Here is a 27,581-nt window from a genome sequence, read left to right as displayed (position 1 = left end):
TTGGGAAGGAGGCAATTCTCTAAGGCAAAGCAACTCTGTCATCTTGCTTTTTGCAGCCTATAATTTAATTGTTAGCCAAGGTAGACAGCTGAATCAAGAGCCTTTTTTTAACAGCTTCCCCACCACTTTCCATTTTCTAAGAAACTACTTTGGTTTGTTTACTTCCAAGACAACCTTTTTTTGACAATTAGAGATGTCATTTCAACAAGCTCAGGTGGCTATCAAAGGCATGTTATGACTTACCTTCCATGCTATTCTGTTCCCTTTCGTATCATGCTCAACAGCAATGGGGAAGTCTCCTCGTTCATAAAACTTGCGAAATGCTGTGGGCTTTGTTGGTCTCTCTTTAAATGCTCCTGCAAGTGGGGGCCCCCGTACCTTAAAACAGAAAGAAACAAATTCTACTATAATTCCATGATAATGGAATGAAATATATTCAGGAAAAGCTTATATGACTGAACACAGAAAGAAATAAAAAACCTCACTGATCTCCCAAACTAGCTTGCAATTGTCTCTACAAGTTTCACTATCTGTTCCTTTTTGTTTGTTTACCAATATTTCATTCTACCCCATAAAAACTTTGTATTTCTTTGTGGCCACCTCAGTTCCTGCAGCATTTTTAAGACAAAATCATCAAAAATACATTTACATAATAAAGTGCAAGTTCTTGTAAAATCAAGCATTTGTCCTTGAGAAATTTTCTTTGAATTGTTTCTTTATAGAAGTCATTTGGCTTGGTTTCTATCTAATACAGCTGTCTTGTCTTACCATTGTCTTTCTTTGACCTACTTCACTAGATCCTTTCCTCAGTTCTTCTGCATATGGCTTTCATATGATTTCCAGCCCCTCAGTATTGGCCTTTCAGTATCTAAAGGGGAGCTACAGGAAATAGAGACAGACTCTTTATCAGGGTCTGTGGTGATAGCACAAGTGAAAATGGTTTCAAGGTCAGAGGGGAGATTTAGGTTAGATATAAGGAAAAAATCTTTTACAGTGAGGATGGTGAGGCACTGGATCAAGTTACCTAGTGTTGTGGTTGATGCCTTGTCCCTGGGGATTTCAGGGACTTGATCTATCTGTGGATGTCCCTGTTCATTGCAGAGGAGCTGGACTACGTGGCCTTCAGAGGTCATTTTCAACTCTAAGGATTCTAGGATTCTATGATCAATGGTTGAAGCTTAGAAGTGGAAGAGTCTACTCCTAAATCACTCCACTCTGCCTTTGCTGCTTTAGAAGAATATCTGATTCAGCTCCACTTGGTTCCTTAGCTATGTCTAGTCAGTGTATCATGTAGCCTGAGTATCTGAATGATAGGCCAATTCTAAAATGTTCACAAAGGAACTTTTTTCTCAGCCAAAATTAGTAGTAACAGTAACTGAAAACCAGCACAAAGATAACAGAATTTCAAATACTTAGAAGAAATCTACTGTTTAAACTAATTAACAAAGCTAATCTCAAATGCTAGAAGAAACTAAGAGAGTTAAAGTAATCTCAAATGCCCTTGACAATTACTCCCTGAGAAATTCTTGTCCGTATATTTTTTTTTAAAATATATTTTATAGCAATGTCTGAGATAAAGACTGCATACAATTCTCTCCATATCTCTTTCTTCAAAAATGCCACTGTGACTTGGTGCCTTTTATAATATAAAAAGCGTCATTTTCAAAAAAAGGCAAGAGCTTCAAGGATCATAACTCATATCCAGCATATTGTATTGTTCTAATTGTCTCATTATATGTTTCTCCATCTTCAATGACCTTGATGTTAGTTTCTAGCAGTACAGTCAGTGTTTCAGTGAATAGAACACAAGCATGTAACATTCTTTGCTTCACTTGAGTTATTCTGTAATTTAACCGTGGCAACCAAGATCAAAACTTGACCTTGCAATTTTTTTCTTTCAAAATATTTTACCATTTTTTACTACTCAGAAGACTGACACAGTGTGATCGACCAGTGATATGCATATACTGTACTTTAGTGCAAACTGTTTAAACTAGGGCTTCTAAACTGTGACAGACTGCTGCATAGTGCTATCACCGATAGACCATGCCTAGTGAAAATAGATTTTACATGCATACTGTAATACGGCTTAGTAAACACACCTGCAACAGTAGAGCATAACACTCTGAGAAAAGCACTTCAAACTGATGTGAATAAATCTACTCTTGTTGTTCTGTAGAGGCACAATTTGTACTGTGCCATCAGGATAGGTGCTTTCACTTTTCTTTAGATTTTTTTAATGCTCCTTCCATGTATTTTTCAATATTGGTGTGATCTTCACACGTTCTTTAAGACATGTGTTTCCATAAAGTATTAGGAGTCCCTGTTCTAATTAAAATTTAACTTATATTATTGATAAAGAACACATTGTCTTGCTTACATGAGCTACAATCTTAATTATTTTTGGCAGACTATCATCATTATAGGTAGAAAAAGCAAGCCCAAACTACATCTTCTCTGAAGACAAAAATTATTCTTCCCAATTAATTTTAGTAGTTTTGGTATGAACTTTTATCTACTGCACTTCTGCAAATTTTCTGGTTCAATTTCTTCATATTCTTCATTTGGAAACAAAGAAACTAGAGGAATAAAAAGATCTTGGTCATCAAATATTACATATTATATATTTATATATATTTATACATAATATAAATATATTCTTTATTATTCCTCTAATATTTCTGACCTATAAAATGTGTTTAAAAAATTGTCAAGACATTTTTACTGCTGAAATGCTATTATATGTTATCCTTATTTCAATAGTTAGAAATCACATTTTAAGTAGTATGCCTACTCTGATCTGCCAGCTGAAAAAAGCCAAACCAACCAAACAAAAATATATGGTACGTTTAAAAGAGTTTCAGAGAAGAACAATGACTGAAGTTACAGAATGACTTTTACATAAATATAATGTCAGGAAAATGATTACTAAGGAGAAATAAAAGCAAATCACTGCTTCACAGAGAGAATGAATAGGGACTGATTTTCCATTGTTTCCCTCACTAAAAGTACAGAACATGAAAACAAGCCATTAAGTGAAAAATTTGGAAGAAAACCGATTATGTATTCATGGAGCAACTCATGGATTTATGGAACTCCTTGCACAAATTCAGTGGTGAGACTTCTTGAAGTTTCTGTGCGTTCAAGATGTAACTGGAAAAGCTGATAAAAAAGAAATATATTCAAGCTTACCAAATCCACAGCATCAGTGATGAGAAACACAGTTGGTAGTACCTTTTCACACAACACAAATAGTTTTTCTGGTAGACCTCCTAGCATTATATTTAGTCTCTCACAGTCACAATAGGCTGGCAACTCTTAGTTATCCTTTGATTAACAACAGCAACCATCTTTCACTGTAGATGAGCACTATGTTAATAACATAATTTATTATCGTTACTTTTAAGTGCATTACCCTGTATTTTATACTATTATATTTAATTTTCATTCTGCCACACCAGTTCTGAAAGGTTTCTACTTCCATCTTTGTGACACTCTAACCTTAATCTATTTTAATAACTACTCCAAGCATAGAATCAACTGTAGATTTCATTATATAATCCTATATTTTTTTAGATCGCTTATGAAAATATTTAATTAGGTTTGCTTGAGGAAAAATAAAGGCATATAATTTAGTTTTTTACAATTCCCAATTTATCTGCATTTATTTCATATATTTATTTTTACTTATAGAATCTGGAGATGAGACTTCCTTTTCTTCTCTATTCGTAGATAATCACAGTACAGACATTTTGATCATGAATTTGGATCAGTAGCTCTAAGAAGTAATAAAAGAGAAACAATTAAAATCTGGATCACAGTAAACAGGGAGAAACAGTTGCATAACCTTCAGATCAGTCAATTTCTTCAGGACAAAAAGCCAACTCTATGTCTCTTTTGCTTTTCATAGAAAAGACACATTTATCGCAGTAGATTATTGTTGAAAAATATTTTCCAACACGTATCTGACAATTCCTAACATCTCTTTTCCTCATGCAGATTTAACATTTTGTTATGTGTATCTCAATTAGGACCTTCCAAGCTGCAACAATTTCCCTATAAACTTAAGGAAAAATACAGAAATCAAAGGGATACATTTCTATTGATCCTGGTGACAGATAAAAATAATCTTCTTACCATGCTGCTTGCATGTATCATGCTTTTCAAAATCTTACAGAAATGTTAAGCTTTTAACTTTCAGAGGATGACTTTTACTGGCTTATGAGCAGCTGGTCAAAAAAATGGATTTCCTGTGGGTTGGGTGTTGAGTATAATCTGAATTTATTTATAAAGAATCTGAATGATAGGACTAAATGCTCACTTATCAAGTTTGCAGATGCCATAAGACTGGGAGAAGAACTTATGTTTGAAGAGACATAAGACTGTACACCAGAAGAAATAGTAACTACAAAGAGAGAGACCCACACTGACAAGGAATAAGAGTTGCAGAAATATATCTTGCACATGAGATACATAATCCCAAACAGCAGTGCAAGCTGATTGGGTAGGAGATCAGTTAGGGTGTAACTTTGCTGAGAAAAACATGGGAATTCACACTGAGTTAGTTGTACTTCCAGAGCAATGAAGGCAATCTAAACCCTATACTGCATTTGTAGCAGTACCATCAGCAGATCAAGCACTTCCACTATCCTTGAGAACTGCTTACACAGTTACAATGCTGGCTAAAGTTTTGGTCCTCTCAGTTAACGACAAAAGCGTGTGTATCTTCCAACTGACCATGAACATGATTAGAGGTCTACCTCTATGATTAGAGGTTGTGACAGAAGGTTCAAAAAACTGAGTGTGTTCAGCCTAGCTAGATAAGGCTTAAGGTAGGTCTAATCACAGCCTTCCAATTCCTAAAAGGCAGTTAGTGAAATGACGGTATTCTCTTACACAGGAAAAGAGGCAACAGGTGCAAGTAGCTTTAAAGGTAATTCTGAGGAAAAAAATCATTGGAGTAGATTGCCCAGATGTGGTGGAATACCTCCAAAAATTGACAAGGAGTCTTATTTAACATTATTTAGCATTTAACAAAAAGTTGGACAAGATGCTCTTCAGAGGACCCTTCCAAATGTGGGTTCTATGCAATTTTATGTTTCTAAGTAAAATATACAATATGTTTTTGTATACTTTTCATAATTAGCTTAACCTTCCATTAGTGACTAAAAAAGCCCTAAAACATTCTGAAAGTATTCAGTTTATTTGAAAAAGCAGTAACAAATAATACCTTCATCAACCTAATAAAAATATTTCATTGCAACGTAGTTAGAAAGACTAAGACTAGAGTTCCAGTTAATTAAAGGCATGATGGCAAAGTATATGAAGCAATAAACAGCTGCTGAGGTTCATTAAATGCCAAAGAGAAGTTAAACAATTTGATAATTGCAAAACTAATTTATTGTAGTGCTACTGAACTATACAACAAGATAAAAACTACAAGCCGTTAAACAAAAAAAGTGAAAAATATCATTTTTTTCATTGACTCTTGGGCATTTTAAGCCATTTTGGTTGCATTCTTAGACATCAGTGATGGCACACTAAGAAACTGAGATGTCTTGCTGTAAATCAAGAACTTCATTGGATGCTATCTCAATCCACTGCTTCCATTAAAAACCACAAGATTTTGCTTGAGTATTCAGAGGGCCATCTCAGAAACAAAGACGTTTTTACATTTTTTTAAATTTTCTTCTGCTAGGTTGATTTGTACTAGTACTAGTACTAGTGGTTTACTGGGAAGCTATGTGAAAAATTTGGATAGCACAAGGGAAGGAGGGAGCAGCATCAAGTATGACAGAAAGAAATGGTTGACTGCTTCTTCAAGGAATGGTGCTGAATTTATATTGAGCATCAAAAATTAATTGGACACAGTTTCTCATCTGTCTACGCAGACGTAAGTCGTAGTACTCCAAGCAGTAGTTGATAATTGTTAAAGAGCTGTGTGAAAAATAAAAAGATGTACTTCCCAAAAGTAGAATAGATTGAGATCTTGCTGATTTTATATAATCATTCATATATTAAAAAAAAAAAAACCACAAAATTATGATAATCAAATTTAATAGTTAAAACACCTTTGATTAATCCAGTTTAATGCATTTAGATGACAATGGGAAGAATTAAAAAAAAGTAATCCAGCTCTTAGTCAGTTGACTACGGGAGCATTATGGGAAGGCTGGAATTGAATCTGATCTTCTTGTAGTTTTTATTCACACAAAATTAATTTATAATACTTACTTTTTGAAGCTACAGGGATCAGAGTTCATGTGACCACTCAACAAATCACAGAATCCACAGAATCACGGGCGTTGGAAAGATCATCTGGAGATCATCTAATCTGATTCCCATAATAAAGCAGGTTCCCCTAACCTGTACTGATAAAGGCAGTTATTCCTCCCCACATACAGGACTCAACACTTGTCTTACTGAACCTCAAAAAGTCCTTCTCTCAGCTCTCCAGTCTGTCCAGGTCTTGCTGAATAGCAGCACAACCTTCTGGTATGTCAGTCACTCTTCTCAGCTTTGTATCATCAGAAGACTTGCTGAGGATGCATTCTATCCCTTCATCCAGTTCACTGATGACATTGAACAAGACCACATCCAGCTCAAAAACCTTCGCTCATCTATACCACACTTCCTAAGTTTACCTACAAGGATGTTACTGAAAAGAGTCAAATCTTAATATAAACTTCAAGTAAAATGCGTGATACATTAAGTCAAATAAATTGCACCATGTAATGAAAAAATTCTCAGGTTGGGAAGAATAAAGATCAAATAATATACCTAGCATGATACAGTGCTTTGTTGGCATGCAAAGCCTTACTAGAATCCCCAGTGGGAGGGTCCTCATCCATATAGCATGATAAAGCTTTTTAACTTGTCCAACAAGACAGCTGCACAACACTGCTTAATAACAACTCACACTCAGGGAAAAAAAACTAGGTTGAAAAGTCATGAGCTGCAGAGTTTTCTTTTTCAGAGTCAGCAAGTACAACATGTACCTTCAATAGTTTTATACTTGTACCACACACAGAAACCTGTCATATTAACCAGCATACAGTTACCTACCAACACAGCAGAAAAAATGTGTTATTGCAGTTGTTTTTGTGTGTGACATATCTACATCTCTCTCTAATAAATATAATACTAATTATTATTACTAACATTAGTAATTTTGAAGACTTGGAAACAAAAAACTTGGCCAAAGTTAAAAATTACAATCTGCACAGGGCAACCCCAGCAGAGCATACTAGGGCAGACAATAAGACTGTTCAGCTATGTCTTCATTTATTGATCCTAGTTTGATTAGATACTATAGGCAGACAATACGTGCTACAATCCTGTTTTGATTTTGCTATACGCATATATCCAAAATCAAATAAGAAACTTCAAATGATAGTAGAGACATAGAAAGACATCCCAGTAGATACGGTGAGTTCCATATAAATTCCTTTTATTTAATATCAATATCACAAGCACTCAATATCAAAAGAGCACAGTCTATCAGTGTGTATCAGACAAAAGCTTTATATACACAAAAAGAAACTCGGGAGAAATTTCTTCACATGTGCCACTCTTGATGTGCTTTAAATGGTGCCACATCTAATGCTAGAAATCTTGCTTCTGGGGCTACTGCACAAATCTGGACAACAGATCAAAGCACATCTCATAGCTTCAAAAGTCAAAATGTGAGAAATCAATCTCAAGACCCCCAAATGAAACTTTTGATAGAGGTCAGCAAACATTACAAATACTTCTAAAGCACCAGAACTTGAAAGAAAAAACAGACGTGATTTTGTACAAAGATATTGTATCTCATTATTGCCTTGAGACATTACTGAAAGGAAGTCAAAAGCTGAATACAGAATTACTCTATTTCATCACCTCAGAAATGTTAGTTTTGATTGGGAAAAAGATAAGCTGTTTAGATAAACCAGAATTGGTTTATGTCACAAATATCTGTACATCACTCTGTCCTCAGAAGGTCCTCAACCTCTTCTCCACCTCCATTCTGCGGTGAGTAGAGTATTTGGTATCACTATTAGAGTAGAATATTTGGATCACTATTGTTGATTGGTGGATGGGTGGACTGGGTGATCCCATGGTTTTTTTCCAACCTTGGTAATTCCATGATTTTATGATTTTGTGTCCTTACAGTTTCTCTCCTTACATTTGCCAAGCAATCTCCCTTAACATAAAGGAAGAACACAGACAACTACTAATGTATTTCTTCCTCTCCTGTTAGCCTGCAGATGAATATAGGTTTTGCTGCTGTTTCATTTTCTTTGTCCCACAAAACTTTCCACTTAATCTGGGAGTCAAATTTTTTTCTGGGTTGTGGAGATTTTTCCATTCACATTCTAATGTTTAGAAAAATATGCAAATGTTGACACAATTAATTTATAAGTGTTTCAGGTGGTATCACAAGTGTCCTTTTGAAGTGAACCTCATGATCATCCCCAATTATGGCACTCTGGTTCACATTATGAAGTTTCTAAGAGATAAACTGGAATCCTTCCAGACAGCAGTCAATCAAAATGAAGGAAATACTGTAACATGTAAAACATCACATCCTCAGCATCACCTCTTTTCCTTCCGTTATCCCTTCCCAGTGGCCTGTACTGCTCGCTGTCATCACATTCTTTATGGCTGCATATGTATTTTCTAATGCCAAATCAACCTGATGAAGGGTCCGCGTACTACAAGTTATAAGAATGCCCTTCACTAGGAAACAAAATTTCAAGTGAATTTTATTGTTTGCTTATATAATGTAGTTACAAGTTACCTTTTCCGATTTCTGCAATCTTTAGTTCTTTACAATGGTCGTAACACTATCATAATCCTAAATTATGTACAGATGTGCTAATATTAATTACAGGACAGAAAATTATATGAAAGTTATTGGCCTATTTTGCACTTCCATCACACACATGTATAAAGGCTCACGCAAGAATACACCTAGCATGCTAATCTAACATTGTGATCCTAACAGACGATATCTAGGAAAGTGAATAAAAACAAGACCATAGTACAGAAATCTCACTTCTCATTCCTCTAAATGGTCAAAGATCTTGCCTCCCTTCCAAACTGACCTATACCATCAGTCCATTCAGAAACACTGATTTTGATGTTTGCCTGATCCAGCACTGATCCACTTCAATGCTCTGAACTATCAGAAAAGTATTCACATTATTTTGTTTAAACTGTTTTTGCTGGAGGAAGTATTGAAAAGGTTAATTAGACTTGGAATGCCACCACTGTTGCTGAAAGTGTCGGAGACAGAATGACAACTTTATGGTAACTAGAAATTAAATAATAGCTGAGTTGATTAGATAGAGCCTATGACAGCATCTTTCAAGACAATTAAAATAACACTACCATGTTTAACACCTATTAGAACTGTGTGAACAAACCAATCTCCATGTCAAAGAAAAATTAAAAACAGAGAAATTTGTCCTTGTTCCAGATGGGAATGCTGTCTAAAAACACTTGGGTTTTTTTGAAAAAGATAACAGAGCCAAGAAATTTGCCTTGGTCATCACAGAACATTCCAGCACATCTGAAGAATACTTTGTCTTTTTCTTAATATCACAGTCAAAAGAATGCACAATTCAGTATTTGTATTCTGCCTTTCTAAACTCTGTCTCATGCTTCAGTTGCCTGCTTCTGCTAACAGTTTCATAGCCTAAAGTTTTACACGGTGGTGCACCATTAAATAGTTGCTATTTCAGTAATGGGTGAAATAATTCCTGATTATAAAAGTGTTACAACACTATTACTTAACACATACTACAAATATTCCCACTTCATTCAGAACAAGGGCTATTAAAGAACACATACTGAAATGTAACATTCATAGTTAGTTATACTTTGTGGATTTTCATCTTCAGATTAACTGTTAGCAGACACCAAAGTATATCTGGCCTAGTTGTCCTGTTGACAAAAGAGGAAAAAAAAAAAAAGAAAAAAATCACTGGATTTCATAGAAGAGAAGGGATTTGAAGAGAATTCTGGTTGCCCCTTCCCTGGAGGTGTTCAAAGCCAAATTGGAAGGGACCATAGGCAGCCCTCCCACAGCAGGGGGTTGGAACTAAATGATCTTTAACATGCCTTCTTAACTCAAGTCATTCAAAGATTCCATGGTCTTTGACAACTGAATGCTCTGTATTAGTTGTTGCATCCCAGTGCCTGGAATTGTAAAGATTTCAGAAGTTAAACTATTTTGCTAGCTCCTTTCCTCTGCAAAACAGGCAATCAATATAGTCAACTGCTTAATGTGAACATCATGGCATAATTATTTTGAAAGAACCACAGGCCCAGATCCACAAACCTATGAAAGTGAGAATGATGAATTCTATTTTAAACACAAAACATTTTAATGCTACAACTTCACCTCTGTAACCTATAAATTCCATGTGAATATAACTTTTAATCCACAACTTTCAGCCATTTCTTTCAGCAGCAGCAGCAAACAAAGCAGCCTATGCTTTAACTTTTATAAACAATTCTCTCCATCTTATTTATAGCTGCATATTAGGACAGTCTTTCCTATGCAATTTTGTGTAGGGTTTTGCAAGCAAGAAACCATTCTAACTTGGAGATACTTTCAGCCTAAATGAGACATTTTAAAACAAACCTAAAGTGATTCAAGAACTGAGGCAAGGCAGAAACAAATAGTAGGAAGAATACTTACACTGACTTCATTGCTAATGGAGTATTTATAAATCTTTTCAACAAGGCTATGTTTGACATTAAGCTATCTACAATATTACTTAAGCAGATCTGCGAAATAATACTAGAGCTATGGACACAGTCTCCATACTTCAAGTACGTAACTGATCAGTTGTAGCCTTTCCCAATGAACTGGTCATCTACTAGCAGTAAATGCACATTGGAAACACTCATAGTACCTCCTGATTTAGTCTTATTTAAAAAAACAACAACCCAGTAATGAAATAGGTATTTCTTTAGATGGTTCTGCTATGTGAAAAGGGGACAGTAAGTGACTGCACTTCTGATGCCAACTAAAGAGCTTGATACAGGTGTGCACTGTTAACTCTGAGTTTGGCTTGGCTGCACTAGAAGAGATGGAATAGGAACATTAAAAACAATTGCAAAGGAGGCAGGAAGAGGAAAGAGGCATTATCTTTCATCATTTACTCCATACTGAGTAAAAAGCACAGTTCTGTGCTTTCCGGTGCTCGAATGCCTTACAGCTCTGTCTTACAGCTATGTTTACCTACTGAAGAACCACATTAAAGAACAGAACACACACACACACACACACACACACACACACACAAAAAAACATTTAAAAAAAGATTCTGTTTTTGAGAACCTTAATATCTTAGAACCTGCTCTCTAACCCACACATGTATTTTCCACGCAGCACTTCTGCCACATATTTTTTTCTGATACTTGCAGTTAACTTTGAGCTTTCTATCTAGTTAATTTAAAGCCAGCCTAGCACTTCATTACTTATTCCTTTGTTATCATTAGAGACAAACACAGAAAACCTATACATATAAATCCAACCATTCTGTATGTGAATGCATATATAAATTGTCAGGTTTGAGTGTAAAGTTTCATCTGTGTGAATATTTTTCTATTTATCTAATTTATTCAGTCCTTTCAGATTCAAATCTATTACAAATGATTGTGTAAGATATTACTGGAAAAAATAGTAGCAAGATAAATGCAAAAACACATTTCCATTTAACTTTCCAGAGAACTCATTCTGAAAACTAGGATTGATTATTTGAGATAGAGTAGTATTAAGATAGACTGGAGAAATGGCCTCAAGTTGCACCAGGGGAGGTTTAGGTTGGATATCAGGAAAAACTTCTTTATAGAAAGGGTGGCTAAGCACTGAAATAGGCTCCCCAGGGAGATGGTTGAGTCACCATCCCCGGATGTGTTTAAAAACCATTTGGATGCAGTGCTCAGGGACATGATTTAGCGGAGGGCTGTTAGAGTTAGGGTAGTATGGTTAGGTTGTAGTTGGACTTGGTGATCTTTAAGGTCTTTTCCAGCCTAAGCAATTCTATGATTCCATGATTCTAAGAAAAGACTACTGGTTAGATGATTCAATACTTCTTCCTCTGTCAAGCAATTATTTTCTTTATTTCATTGCTGACGATCTTATGTATCAACCAGCTAAGATATTTGTCCTATTACAAGAAAAGTAAATCAATGATTTGATCCGAAATTCAAATCATTCCTTCACTGGAAGATGCTTGTTAGAAAAAGGAATAGTTATTTAATTCCAATTGTATGCTGTTGAAAAGGTTTTAATAACTGTACTTAACTGCACTGCATATATGCAAAAATAATCCCTCCAGTAGAGATAAAATTTTGCTTGGTGAAAGAGCAAATTCTGTGTCATATCAGGATGCAAAATAGTAGTATGCATATAATAAGAAGGTCTCACAGAATATGTCTTCACAGATACTGACAGTGGCTTAGTGACGGTTGAAGTTTAGACTTGTTTTTCATAGGCTGTAATGCTATTAATATCACATTTTTCTTGAAATGCTTTTCATATTTACAAATGCAGGATTAATAAACAACTTTTTCTATGGTCATCTACATTTTCCAAATGTTTTGCTCCCATTTGCATAACCACCTCAACTTACTGCTTACCTGCATCTTTTTCTTAGAAGAATAGACAAAATAAGCAAAAAACTTCAGCCTTTCAAATCTGTGGCTTCCTATTACCATTTCTATGAATTGAACATAGCTCTTTCTGATTCTGAAACTCACACGTAGTATCTTTATTCCATAAAATGTTGTTACAGTGTGCTAAATCAATCTGCACCATATTCGAGGTAGGTCTCTGAGACAAGGATCATACAGGGGACTTTAACTTACTAATTCAGCAACTGTATGTTGATTTCTGTTAATCTTCAGCGATGTCCAAAATCATGTCCTTTGCTTTCTTTTTTCTTCATATAATTGTGCTGTAACTTAAGAAATAGTTTTTAACCTATTTAATCACTCTTTACCTTAGACGTTCTCAGAAGCCTCTTCTTAGGTGAAACCGTTACATTTTATTTTGAAGTGCTTAAGGTTAATGAACCATGAATTCTACTTTTCGTCTTCTGGAATATAATTTGGGTAGGAGTTGATAATAACTCTTTGACATCATGATGTAATAGGCATGTAATGAAGTAGAGCTAGATTAACTTTTCTTAACATCAAAGACCTCTCTTATTCTAAAAATCTTGATTTTGTTTTTGATTCAGTGCTTCTGTGATATTGGAAAAAAAAAATCCTGAATATATATTATATTCTCAGTTACTGGATTAGTTTTAGACTGGTGAGCATTGACTTCAAGCATTGTTCATTTCAATTCTTTTCTTTATTTTTTTCCTATTTTGAAAAGAGGACTGAGAGCCATATTCTCTTTAATGTAGTCATCATTCACTTAGATAAACTGACCAACTGCTTCAGTTGTAATTTCCTTGGTTTCTTCCTGTATAAGATAATAAAGACTTAAACTGCCACTTCATCAGTTTGCTCACCTTGCTGCCCTATATACTTATGTGATTTTAGATTCCGATCAATTCTTTTTTTAGTTACTGCATACCTCTTTTATTCCAATCAGACCTGAAATAACACGTAAGACTGACATACTGGAGCATTAACACTTTAACTCCCAGTGCACTACATGATGTTATGATGTGGAATACTGAAAAACAAAAATCACAGAACCATGACAATACTGTATGTCTGTGGAAATCTTAAGCTTTCAAATTACATATCACTATCTTGAACTACAGGATACGTCCATAAAATAGTATTTCCTGAAGAATGTATATCTGAAATTTATCAATGAACTAAAAAACAGACAAGACAAAACTAAGCTGGACCAAAGAAGACAATGCTCTACACTGTATATTTTTTAATGATTTTTTCTTTAAAGCTACTAAAAAAATTCCCAGATGGATAATTAGCTCAAAATTGTATAGGCAAATCAAAACGAAAGGTTACTTGTGCTTTATGCTGTCCAGAATTAATTGATCCTAAACCAAACAAACTATCCACACTTACAAAACAAGGCCCCAGTAGATGGCATTTCCAAGGCTAAAAGACATATACTAGCCAAAGCTAATAAATACAAATAAATGATAGAATAACAACATACTACAGAAAACTGAGATGTCATACTTTAGATTTCAGTCAGTAAAAGAAGCTGAAAAGATGATACGCTGTATCTTGAAAAGAAATGGGATTAACTGGAAATGCATTGCCTGCTTACACTGTAAAGAAAACGTGAGTACTATAAAACACACACACTAAATAAAAAGCAACAGTGCTACAGTATATAACATGAATAACATTGAGGGGAAAATGCAGCTACAATTAAGATCTAAATTGTATCTTTCTGTTATTCAGGCAGAGTTCCTGTTCATTTCCACATTCAGGACACCTACAATTCTGAAATTTCTTAACCAAAATCAAAACATGCCTTTCTATAAATAGTGAAAATTCACCACTTTTGAAAAAAATCTACTGATTCAAGATTATGCATTAAATAACAGTTGTAAAGTTACCTAGATTGGTAGTAAATTCCCTTTTTCCCCTAACATAAAACAATTTTATTTTTTTTTAACCAGCTCTATTTAATTAACTAACAACATACATAAGGACTTGAGGTGTTGACATAGAATCTAGCTGTAAGGTTTGTAGATGGACTTAATATATTTTATTAGAAGAAATAGTATAACTGGAAAAATCAAAACACGAGCCCTTCCTCAGCTCTGAAATAGAAACAGTAGGTACAAAGTTAAACACAAATTGAGAACAACCACTCTCAAATGAATTTGATAGATATCAATTGCGCCATCTCTGAAAGATAGTTGAGTAATTGAGAAGTAAAGAAGACATGGAAGAAAGGTGATCAGTAGCTATTATTTAGGTATGAGACCTTCTAACATATGAAGGAATTCATTTTCAGTAATACGGTACTTGACAGTTCAACTGTCAACTCACAGCAAGTAATAGCACTGATGAATGACAGATTAAAATACGCACTGCAGCTTATCACAACCAGAAGGAGGAAATATGACTAAGTATATTTCATAATGCACTTTCTAGTTTACTTAAAGTACTTGTAAAAATTAACGTGTTAGAGCCATATAAACAGCACAGTAGGACAGAAGCAAGCAAACAGAAGGTATCAGTTTGGAAAATTTGCTGACACAAGGAAATACAAAGCATTTTGTTATTAAAGAGCTTCAATATTTAGTAGCTTATCAAACAGGTCGTAAGTGCGTCACCAATCTCACCAAAACTCACAGCTCTTTTAAGATTGACAAGATCACAAGTAAGACTCCGATGAGCCATATGTAAATGACTAATTCATCATCAATCATTTCTTCTGCTCTCAGGCAAATGCTAACACCAGATCACATATTTGTTTTCCTTTAGAATATACAGGATTTTTACAGTAACTATGTGTCTGTATTGATATTTGAATATAGCTGAAACAATTCAAAATGAATAACCTGCTTTTTAAAAGGTTATGTTACTTCAGGACCATCTGATGTGACTGTAGTTATATGATAGCTTCTATCCCAGCTGAATATGTTTAGCCATAATTCCAAACAAATAATTCTTGTCTATTAACTAAATGTTTATTCAGACCACGCACAACAAATGCATAAACCTCATGATACCCACTAACTACAGTAAAGTGTCGTTTGGGGGACTTGTGTACTAAAATTATGTTCACTGTCATTAGAGTGTGGTTATTAAAAAGAAAAGGCTAATTACATAGGTCTGCTTCCTATTAGAGAAATTCAGGTGCAAGTACAAGGCTCTGACTTTTCAGAGATGTTCCATGTATGTTGCCAAGAAGGCAGTTGTCTTTCAAAGAAAACAATGAATCTGGAGATGTGCATTTTGTAAAAAAGCCTATATGGTAGTTGCTTCAATGCCCATACGAAGACTGATGCAGTTATATATTACATATATATTATAAACTGAAGAATAATCCAGTGTATACATATAGACCACATAGCTTGGTGTATTTCTAACTCTATTTCAATAATAAATGTACTTTGTTGACACAAAATAAACTAAATTGGAAAGTATTTCACTGTTTTCAAGAAACAGGGAAACACTAAGTGCTTTACAGACTATAATATCAAACAAATGCCAAATTACAAAAAAAAAAAAGATAAGTATTTTAAGTCAGCTGCCTGAAATTACAAAACTTTTGTGCCTTTATAAATTGCTCCATATGAAGACCTCCTGCACTTTAGAAATTAAAGTAATTAAATATATTTCAACTTTGAAAACTTGATTACTGCTACTAATCGTATCTCAAGTCTCAAGACAAAAGCAACATGACACACTCATCAGTGCAGAGATTACTTTCAAAATGTTTACTAGTAAAAATGAAACAGAATACAGAGAAGATTTAAGTCCCTTCTGGAATTTACATGCCTACCAGTTTACATAAACGCATATTATTCGCACGCAATCAGGACAAACTCATCAAAAATTAACAAAAACATATGAACAGTATGAGACTAGTAAAGCACTTTTCCTGGGTACTTCTTAAGGTTAAAAACTGTACTTTACTTCACTAATGTTACACACAGTTCTGCAGAATTAAACATATAGTAAGTCCCTAACTCTTTAGCTATTTATCAATGAAAAACAAACAAACAAAATGCAACAAGATGGGAACAGAGGTACGATCAAGTCTGGGCACAAATTAAAACAGTAGTTTTAAATATTCCCAAGTAAGATGACACTGGAATCTACTTCAAACAGTGAAAGCTGCTTTGATATTAGAAATCCTTAATCTAATTTCTCCATCAGCCTTGGTGGATATTTCAGTAATATAACCAGTGCTTTACTTCTACTATGTTAGTATATCCATTTAAATCCATTAAAGTCATCAAGTAAAAAGTTTTAATATCCTTTCCCTTTTTGCTGCCCGTTCAGTAATGCCTTGAATTTTCTATTTTCAAGGACTGAAAATGTATTAACAGTCTACAGATCCTCTTTAAACAGGGAAATTAAGAATTTTACTGTATTTCAAATTACCAATGGAAATGCAATTTAAAAATGATGATAGGAAAACTTGTTGATGTTTTTTGTTTTTTTTTTTAATATAAATTATGTTGAAAAAGACAGATTATTTTTTCTCCAAAGTAACACATCAGTTTGCCCCAAAATACCCATGCTTCCAAGATATCCTTCAACCCTCATAAGGAATGATATTGGATAATGTATGGTTAACCCAATTCAAAAATTAATACACGAAAAGTTCAACTGATGCAAACTCAACTTTCTGGAAGAAAAAAAGACTCAGATGGGTATTAACATTCACTGTAATTTTAATCAGTAATATGCAAAAAAGGTTGTGACTCTCTGATATGAAATAGTCCTTGACTTTCATAATTCTTAAGTACTTTCTTTTATCATTTTGCTGATGTATGTTCTATTTTAAAATCAGAAGGATAATGGATGTGCTTCTTAAACAGTAAATTGGGTTTTATATCAGAGACCTGTCAGCATGGTGACAGGTTGACCTGACAGTGGTCTTTCATTTGCAGCTGTCCTTCATGACTGCTTTTCAAGGTGATAGGTCAGTCTTAAGAAAAGTGTGGAAGATTGCTTGATCCCTCAGGAAACATTTCAGAGTTGTAACATTCATTGCTTTCATGTTCTTCATAACAGATTAACAGCAGATCTATCTCTGCTGTCATGTGCATTATAATTAATCAAGGACTGGTAAGATTTGGGTAAATGATGTAAATTAAATTAAATTTGATTTTTCTACTGTTTATAGGACAAACTTCAAAATTCAGGAGAAATGGGTTGTCTCTCAGTGTTATTTATAAATGGAACATAAAAAATTAAACCACATTTATTTTTATTCAGTGATTTCTTTGTTTTCATCCATTTTTAAATGAGGAGTGTGAGAAGACAGCATCTTAACATAAAGTTTAAGACATTCCTTTCATATTGAGCATGAAGCTTCAACCGAATAATGAAAATCAGTGCTCACAAAATAAACAGCTAATGGCAACATCAGATCCTAGAAAGTACTGAACCACACGGAACTTCCATCTTTGTTCAAAAGTGCTGACATACCACAATATTTCATAGTACATGCTCAGATTTCCATCATTCATTTATTTACTAAACTGATTACTCCAAGCCTAATGGTACTATTTTAAAACAAAATTACAATGGCTTTTAAATCTACTCAAATTATAGAAAGACCATTTTGTAGGTATTATTAAATGTCATACAATTGATCACATCCTTGAAGACTAGTGGCATCAACTCAGTAATATAATATAGATAAGAGAAAATTAATCTTAAAAACCAAGAGCTAACTAAAATAGCTACATTTTGGTGCATTTTTCAGACTTCTTTTTCTTTCATTTTTTTTTCTTATTAAGTTTTAGTACTATTTAAAATCTGCCATATATTGAATATATTATTTTACATTATTTTAAGCTCTTACATGAAATAATTTTCCATAAAAACTTTGTAAGTTTCTGACAAAAATACACAGATGCAAGCATCTAAAATTAACTTTTGAGTGATTACTGTATTTATTAACTAATTCTTATGTGTGGACTGAAAGTAAGTTCTTGTGACTATATGATTATTCAATAGTGCTACACTTAACCAAATTTGTACTTAGATAAAAGAAACCTAAATTCACCTCTATTGAAAATTTAGAATACAAGAATCTCAGTAAAAGGCAAAGAAGGTGAACCAGTCTGTGCCTCATTTAAGAAAGGAAATTACGATTCTTTCAGCATCATGTCTACATGTTTCTACTGAAATAACATTCTGCAAGTAACTTCCAATACATACTGGAAAATCATAAAGTAAATGACATGGCTGTAAAGAAGACATAAACTGCATTAATACAGAAAACAAACAAAAAAAAAGTACAAATCCATGCAAAAAAATAAAAGATAACAAGTGTAGTTCAAATTTCAGATAGATTTCCTGCTATATTTTTCATCGATGCTAGAATTCAAGGAAAAAAATAAAAAAATTAAAAAAATAAAAAACAGCCTGGAAATATTTTTCAGAATTGTATGAGCAAGTACAACTCACTCTATGTTCCCCGTGTTTTCCTCCAAAGCAATTCCTAGTATCTGTTTATGAATAAGATCAAATGTTTTCATATCCATGAAGCTGAACTGAAATTCTTAATTTTCAAATGAATCATATAATCATAGAATTGCTCAGGTTGGAGAAGACCTTAAAGATCGTCGAGTCCAACCATGACATATAGTCTGGTCATAGGGTCACCTGTAGGACACAGCCATGAAAGACAGAAGTACAACCTCTGTTATATCAGGCAATCTGGTGGTCTCTAGAATACCATGAATGACTCTAGTCACTCTAAAAATGACAAATGAGAACAAATGCAGTGAAGAGCCACTAGGGAAACAAAGTATCTGACGAGGGAAAGCAGCTTAGCTTCCTGAAAGAAGACTCCCAGTGCAAGATTCTCCTCTGTAATTGCACTTAGGCCAAGAGTTAACATGAAGGGCAGACAAACTATGCAGCACGAGGACAAGAAGAAATGGGTATGGGTTGCCCATAAATTTGATTGTTAGCCTGGAAACATCCTGGTACTCTTGGTTACCTTCAGGAAGAAGCTGAAAGGCAACACACAGAAAGCAAACAGCATTCTCAGGTTTGCCTGCATCTGACAATTTCTTTACTTCCAAGACTTTCTTCCCATCCCTGGATTTTTTTAAAAAGATGTTTGTGTTTGTAGATTTTACTTTAATCTTAGAAAAACTCAATTATTGCTGAAAATGTAGATACAAAATGCTGTTTGTTATAAAAGGGAACAGTGCAAAGATAGAGGTAAATACCTTTATCACAGAATCACAGAATCACCCGGGTTGGAAGGGACCCCAAGGATCATGTAGTTCCAACCCCCCTGCCTAGCAGGGCCACCAAACATACACATTCAGATCAGGTTGCCCAGGACCCCGTCCAACCTGGCCTTAAACACGTCCAAGGACGGGGCATCCACAACCTCCCTGGGCAGCCCGTTCCAGGGCCTAACCACTCTCCTAGTAAAGAACTTCCTCCTAACATCCAACCTAAATCTTCCCTCCTTCAACTTAAAACCATTTCCCCTAGTCCTGCTGTTGTCAGCCCTTTTGAAGAGTTTACTCCCCTCCTGGGTGTAGGTTCCCTTCAGGTATTGATAGGCTGCAATGAGGTCACCCCGCAGCCTTCTCTTCTCCAGGCTGAACAAGCCCAACTCCCTCAGCCTGTCCTCATAGGGGAGGTGCTCCAGCCCCCTGATCATCTTAGTCGCCTTCCTCTGGACCCTTTCCAAAATCTCAATGTCTTTCTTGTACTGAGGGCTCCACACCTGGACACAGTACTCCAGATGGGGCCTCACAAGAGCCGAGTAGAGAGGGACGATCACCTCCCTGTCCCTGCTGGCCACCCCTCTCCTGATGGAGCCCAGGATCCCATTTGCCTTTCGAGCTGCCAGAGCGCACTGCTGGCTCATATTCAGTCTCTCGTCCATCAGGACCCCCAGGTCCTTCTCTGCCAAGCTGCTCTCAAGGACCGCTCCTCCCAGCCTGTACAGGTGCCTGGGGTTCTTCCGGCCCAAATGCAAAACCTTGCACTTTGCCGTGTTGAACCTCATCAGGTTCACCCGAGCCCAGCCCTCCAGCCTGTCGAGGTCCCTCTGAATGGCATCCCTTCCTTCCACTGTATCAACCGCACCACTCAGCTTGGTGTCGTCAGCAAACTTGCTGAGGGTGCACTCAATTCCCTCATCGATGTCATTAATAAAGATGTTAAAGAGCACCGGTCCCAAGACAGACCCTTGGGGGACACCACTTGTTACCGGCCTCCACCTGGACACTTTTATGTATCTAAATAAAATGCGTTTCAATATGTTTCAAAGCTGCAGCACCAGAACTGCCTTATCCTCAGCAATCTTTCCTTTTCTTGACTTGATGAGGCTATGCTAAGTTCTTTCAGCGCAATAAGAGCAGAAAACTGTATTCACTTTTAGCAATGAGTAGGGGTTGCTTTTCTGCCATTTCAGCATGCTAAAACAGCTCCTTCCAAATGCAAAATCTTTTTATTTGGAACACTTTCCCAGTCAACATGAAATAGGAAGGGCTGAAGAGATTGAAGATATATATATACACACACACATATACATCTGAAGTGTCTTGAAACTGACCTGAATCTCTTCAGTATAAGAGAATCAAACATAGACCTTTTGTTTGACAAAATCTCTCACATTAGTTTCTTATATATTATTATATAGAAAATAATAACATTAGCGGTGACACAGGGAGAAAGTCCTGACCTCGTGTATTCAAAGAATTCTAGTAGCTGTTTATTTGCTGTAAAATACTTCAATATTTTGATTAGAAATAATGAGGGTACCTCCCTACATCTTAAAGCCAGAGACAATAAACATAAGATGATGTGATAACATATGAAACCATATGTTTCATATTCCCTACTGAATGGACACAGCAGGCATTACTTCATAACTGAAGTTTTGTGGACTGTCTTTCTCGGGCATTTCTAATGAATGTTGTAAAATCATCAGCATACGGAAAAACAGATTCAAGACAAGGACTTAACTATTGGCACAATGCCAACCAGTTATATTTCTCATGTGGCTGGATGAGGAAAAATAAATCCCAATAACACATGATTACAATGACATTTAATATTTGAGAATAAGTCAGTTATGTCATATCAAATTAATAGCAAATGTTATAGCGAACTGTGTGAGCTATGGAAGCTTCCCAAATACTAAAACATGCAGGAATCAGAATTAATCTTTTATAGGTTTTAATAAATCTCTACCACTTTTATGCCAGTTATGTTAATTATAGAATTTGAAAACAGAATGTTTACTACAGTAGGAAAACAAGCCTTTGCTTACTTTTCTAGCTCTATGAAACTTAAACACTGTTTTGTGCTTTACAATTTTTAGAGCATATCTCAGTGTAGGATAGAAAACCATCCTAAAGCTTTCATGAATAGGTTCGTCTGCATGACTAAAATTTGAAGTAGTATGAAATAGCAAGTTGAAATTGGAACTATAGAGTAACTTAAGTTTATGCTTTTCCACACAAAGCAAAGCAAATAACTTATAAAGATTACTACATCAAAGTAGTAAAAGTAGCAGAATTCACAATGGAATAATCCTTTTTTTTTTTGCTTCACACCTAGGAATGTTCTGTCAAAGAAAAAAATCTACTTAGTCACTTAGCACCTGGAAAATAGTAATACATTCACAGACATGAAAAATATTCATTTAACAATGTTTATAGGCAGGTTTGGAGACAATATAACAGCAGGAAACTATTCCAGTTTTTTAAAATTACTTTACATAGAATCACAGAATGGCTTGGGTTGGAAGAGACCTTAAAGACCACCTTGTTCCAAACCCCAGCCATTGGCAGTGTCCATACACTAGGTCAGGCTGCCCAGGGCCCCATCTAACCTGGCCTTGGCCACCTCCAGCAATGTGGCATCCACAGAGGATTTTTTAAAATTCTTTTCTAAAAAAGCAATCGTATAAATAAGGCAGTGAAACAAAATCAGAGTCAATCATCTGTCTCAATCCTTGAATACGCACTGTTTTTATTGCCTATTTTGTTAACTTCTGTAAAATTAGAAAATAAACGCAGTAGCGTGTGTTCAAAGAATGAAGTTTGCATGCTTTCATTCTCTTGGGAAAATTGGGTATAGATAATTAACTGGTACTCTTACTGTAGAAACATCATCTTGAACTTGCAAACTATTGAAGTATAAACATCTACTCAGCTGGGTTATAATATTTCAAGATGACAATTTACATGGTAAAATGTTAATTTAAAGATATGACTAAAAATTTGGAATATGTGCAGTTATATAATACAGAATTTTAAAAAGTGAGTAGAAAATGAACACTTTTTATACAAAATAAATAAATAAATAAATAAAAATATCTTCCAGGGATATATGATCCATTTTATTGTTTTTTTTTCACGTTACAACTGGTCTTGAAACTTACAACTCAGATCCATTCTATACAAGGGACATCAATTTAATATTGGGGTTGTTGTGAGATTAAGTGTATGAAAAATCCTCTCTGAATGCACTTATAAATGTACAAGTCACTCTGAAAGTAATGCCTCCTATTTATTTCCATGGAAATGAGAACAATAAAAATATTTGATAGAGAAAATTATTGGCTACAAAACACTCTTTTTCAACATAGTCATCACCATTAACTATGCCTTTTCACCTGCAATGAACAAGAGTATGCATGCTGTGCTTGTAAAAATCTGCATCAGCAGAAGAGACCCATTGTCTCTGCACTGCAGAAATGCACCACTCACCACCTCACTGTGCTCTCATTCACTGCCTGATCTTCATCTACATTAAGAAAACATCAAGGAATGCCAGTGGGTACAATTTTTCTCAACATGGAGGAATTCAATTCACAGTTTTGCTTCATATGCCCTTCCAATATCAGGGTCCATTTTGTCAGACTGCCCTTACGCTGCCATCTGTTGCATGGTAAAAAATGTAGCAGAATATTGGTGAGAAGGTTCAGCCTCTACTGCCATACCATCAACATCTGTTTCTGACATTATGGGCCAACATAACAAAATAGGAGACATTACTTTCAGAGCAACCATCGTATCTATAAAGAGATGGCTTGAGAACGTGACATATCAGGAGAGGCTGAAAAATTCTGTTCAGCCTTAAGAAGAGAGATTTAAAATGAATCTTATTGCTGTCTTCAGTTATCCAGAATAAGAACACAGTAGAAATGAGTCAAGCTATTTCATGAAATGCACTACAAAAAACAAGAGGAACTGGTTCCAAACGTCAATAAGGAAAATTTTAACCAGAGAGCAGAAAGTAAATTGTTTCATAATGAATAGAGCCACTGGAACAGGTTATCCAAACTTGATGTAGAATTTCCATCCTTGGGGACAATCAGAGCCCAGCTGGACAAAACCACAAGCAGCCAAACATACTTTCAAGTAGGCCTCGTTCTGAGAATAAGGCTGTAAAAGAGTTGGACCAAATGATCTCCAAAGTTCATTCCAAATTCTAGTTAGCTCAAATTGCCATACATAAGAACATTTTTTAAACTAACATGTAATATATAGTATTAATGCCTAGATGGAAAAAAAATCTTCTAGCCTGAATGTTCTCTACAGCAACTATGCATTATGTTCTTGGAAGAAATGATCATATAAAATAACAAAAACCAACCAACCAAACAAACAAAAGAACAGAAAACAGACCACCACTGAAAGAAAAGAACAACAACAAAGCAATACAAAAAGCAAAAATATTCTACAGAATTTGAATTCTCTGCCAATTACGTAAGTCTCCGCAGTTGGGCTTTCAGATTTTGTAACAGCCTTCAGAGAGCATTAGTCTTGCTTATGAACTATTTCCTCCCTGGCACAGCTAAGAGGAACATATCCATGCTTACCTCATTAAACCTATCAGTAGCGTTTGACACTGAAGTTCAGAATGTGCTGCTGACTTGCCTGGAAGACTGGTAGAAATGAATCAGTCACCCTGAACTGCATAGGTCAATTCTTATCAGTCTGCTTGAAGACAATACAGATGGGTGGTTTCATTCTAGCCCTGAAAGCTGTTATTTGTGTAGTGCTATGAGAATTAGTCCTATCTTTGTTTAACACAAAACTTTGAACAGAAATTTCAGATTCCTTATTTTGTTTCACTCCTGCAATTACAGATGGATTGCAGTCCTGATGTCTTTGTAACAAACCTGGATATATTGTTAAAAATGTTTGGAATTGAGAGAGAAAAAAAAAAAAAAAAAAAAGAAAGTGTGGTACTGGGAATAAAAGACAATTAGAAGAAGGACCAAACACTGCTAAGAGAGTTGATGTGGTGGTACATGTATATCTCCTGTGCGGCTCTGCTGGAAAGGCGATCAGAAGACCAGCACATTCTGAATGCTATAAGCAAGACAATAGACACCATCAAAATTAAGTTACTTAGACCCCCTTGGCTCTTCACTGAGCATCAATACATAGAAAGTGGCATCAGTAATGTAATTCAGTTATTATGTGCTTAGAGATTTTTGGTTCATCTTTAAGGAATGGCCTTTGATAGAAAGAAACTATCTTTTTTCTTGCTTGTACAGTTCACTTTTGAGATTGCAATAGTTCAATTTTATTAAGTTATTTTGTTAGCTCATTTTATTCCTAGTGAATACATTCTAACACAGCACCATAAGGAAACAAGGCTTAAATATCCAGTGCTGCTTTTACACTTGCCTGTACTCATTCTTAACAAAAGTATATCCACTGGTCACTTCTAAGTGAATTTGAGAAAAAAACATGACAAGCATAATTAGTTGCCTTCATGATTTATGACAATAATGAAAAACAGAGAAGAATGCTCCAATTGAGAGGCTATTCACTTATCTTAGGAGACACCAAACACGTACTAAATGTCAAAAGGAAAAGCTTACCTTTGAGATTAAGCAAGCAGAAAACAGAACAAAACAAACAAACAAAACAAAATAACAACAGCAACCACAATAAAAGAAGGATATCAGGATTAATTTTGATGCTTATTGCACAAAAATACATGGATGGAATGGTTTATTTTCAATCTGTAACAGGCAATAGCATAACCTTGCTGTGGTTTGAATGCAAACACTGCATCAGTTTCGAGTTCTTTCAAAAACACAATAACTATAGCAATACTTCTGAAAGTATCCCTTATTAACACATCTTACTTCCTTTAGAAAAATATGATCCTAAATGATCATTCTAATCAGTTTGTGACTTACAAGCAAAGATGTCATAATAGCTCTTTCAATGGGTAGCTTGTACACTATACCCCTGAGAGTTGGTCTACAGGACTCTGAAGTGAAGACAGCTTACAATTAGAGCAATCAACTGGGGAAGAAGAAAACCATCAAACAAATTGGGGAACAAAAAAAAGCCAAGATTCCTGAATTTCTTTTCCCACATACATGATAAATGACTTGGAGCATCTCCTGTATGAGGAAAGGTGGAATAACCTGGGTCTGTTCAGCCTGGGGAAAAGAAGACTGCGAGGGGGTCTGTTAAATGTTTATAAATATCTAAAGGGAGGTGGGAGGCAAATGGATGGGGCCAAGGTTTTCTTGGTGGTGTGCAGTGATAGGACATCGAGTAATTGCCTAAAACTTGAACATAGCAAGTGCTGTACTAACAAGCAAAAACTTATTTACAGTAAGGGTGACAGAGCACTGGAACAGGTTGCCCAGGGGTTTTGGAGTCTTCTTCTGTGGTGATATTCCAGACTCATCTGGATGCCTACCTGTGCAACATATTTTAGGGTACCTGCTTTCGCAGGGGGGTTGGACTTGATCTCTTGAGGTTCATTCCTTCCAACCCCTGTGACTCTGAGATTCTGTGATTCTGAGCAAAAACAGCTAGAGAGGACATTAATAAACACTACATGGGATGACATAATCCCCTTCTACAATGAAAATTATGAAACTTAAGTAGGATACAAAATTATCTCCCTACGTAGGAACCTATGTTTACATTACAGTACTTTGTTGATATTTGACCAAAGACTATTGCCCCATCACGTTACACACAAAACAAATCTAAAATGCAAAATAATGTTTCACAATTGAATGTCAGGGCAATGTCAGGGCAACTGAAAGAGACTAAATTAGGTCTGAAGCCAAGTTCCATAAACTGTTTTTTGAAGGAATGAGACACTTCAGCAAGTGAAAAAGATGACATCTTGGTACAGAAACCACCTACGGCATGCTGAATACAGCGATGTATGTGATTTTCCATTCTTCTTTGGAAGTCAGCCACTTGAAGGAAAACAATAAAAGAGGGACATGTGTCTACTGTAAATATAGAACATGAAATTCTAAGACTAAAATCTACTTTTAATAAGTCCCCTTTAAATATTATTTTCACCATCTGTATATTTATTTGGTTGTGACTTTCTTCTTTTCTCTTTTCATCCCACAACATATCAAGCTGACAACTTTCACTTCACAGCAGCATTTCCTGCTGAAAAGGATTTTGGGATGGCAAGCAACATGAGTCAGCAACATGTTTGTGCAGCCCAGAAAGCCTACTGTATGCTGGGCTGCATCAAAAGGAATGTGGCAAGCAGTCAAGGGAGGGGATAAGGATAGTGAAGCATGGAAACAAGTTGCCCAGAGGTGGTGAATACTCTGGGCCTGGACACATTTAAGGTCAGGCTGGATGGGGCTCTGAGCAATCCAATCTACCTGTAGGTGTTTCTGTTCATTGCAGGGAGGTTTGACTAGGTGATCTTTGAAGGTCTCTTCCAATTCAAATCATAGAATCATAGAATCATAGAATCACAAGGTTGGAAACGACCTACAAGATCATCTAGTCCAACCGTCTCCTTATCACCATTGCCACCACTAGCACTAAAATGATTCTGTGATTCTACAGAAATATCTTTGTCCAATAGATCCAAAAGAACACAAGAGTTAAGGCTTCAGAGGAACTACTGACAAAAGGGAACCTACCTCCTATTTAATGGGAAAGGTT

The 27,581-nt window shown here is 35.4% G+C and overlaps 1 protein-coding gene across 3 annotated transcripts in view; it reads right to left on the bottom strand.

The window, feature by feature from the left end:
- Positions 1–27,581, bottom strand: part of PACRG (parkin coregulated) — a 192,766-nt gene that overhangs the window by 149,846 nt on the left and 15,339 nt on the right. For all 3 annotated transcript variants that reach the window (XM_048938035.1, XM_048938033.1, XM_048938034.1), the window contains exon 3: positions 244–378. In XM_048938035.1, coding sequence (XP_048793992.1) covers positions 244–378 — 135 coding nt within the window. The remainder of the gene's footprint in view (positions 1–243; positions 379–27,581) is intronic.

The sequence above is a fragment of the Lagopus muta genome, chromosome 2, assembly GCF_023343835.1.
Source record: "Lagopus muta isolate bLagMut1 chromosome 2, bLagMut1 primary, whole genome shotgun sequence".
Classification (NCBI taxonomy): domain Eukaryota; kingdom Metazoa; phylum Chordata; class Aves; order Galliformes; family Phasianidae; genus Lagopus; species Lagopus muta.
This window is presented reverse-complemented; position numbering and strand designations above follow the sequence as displayed.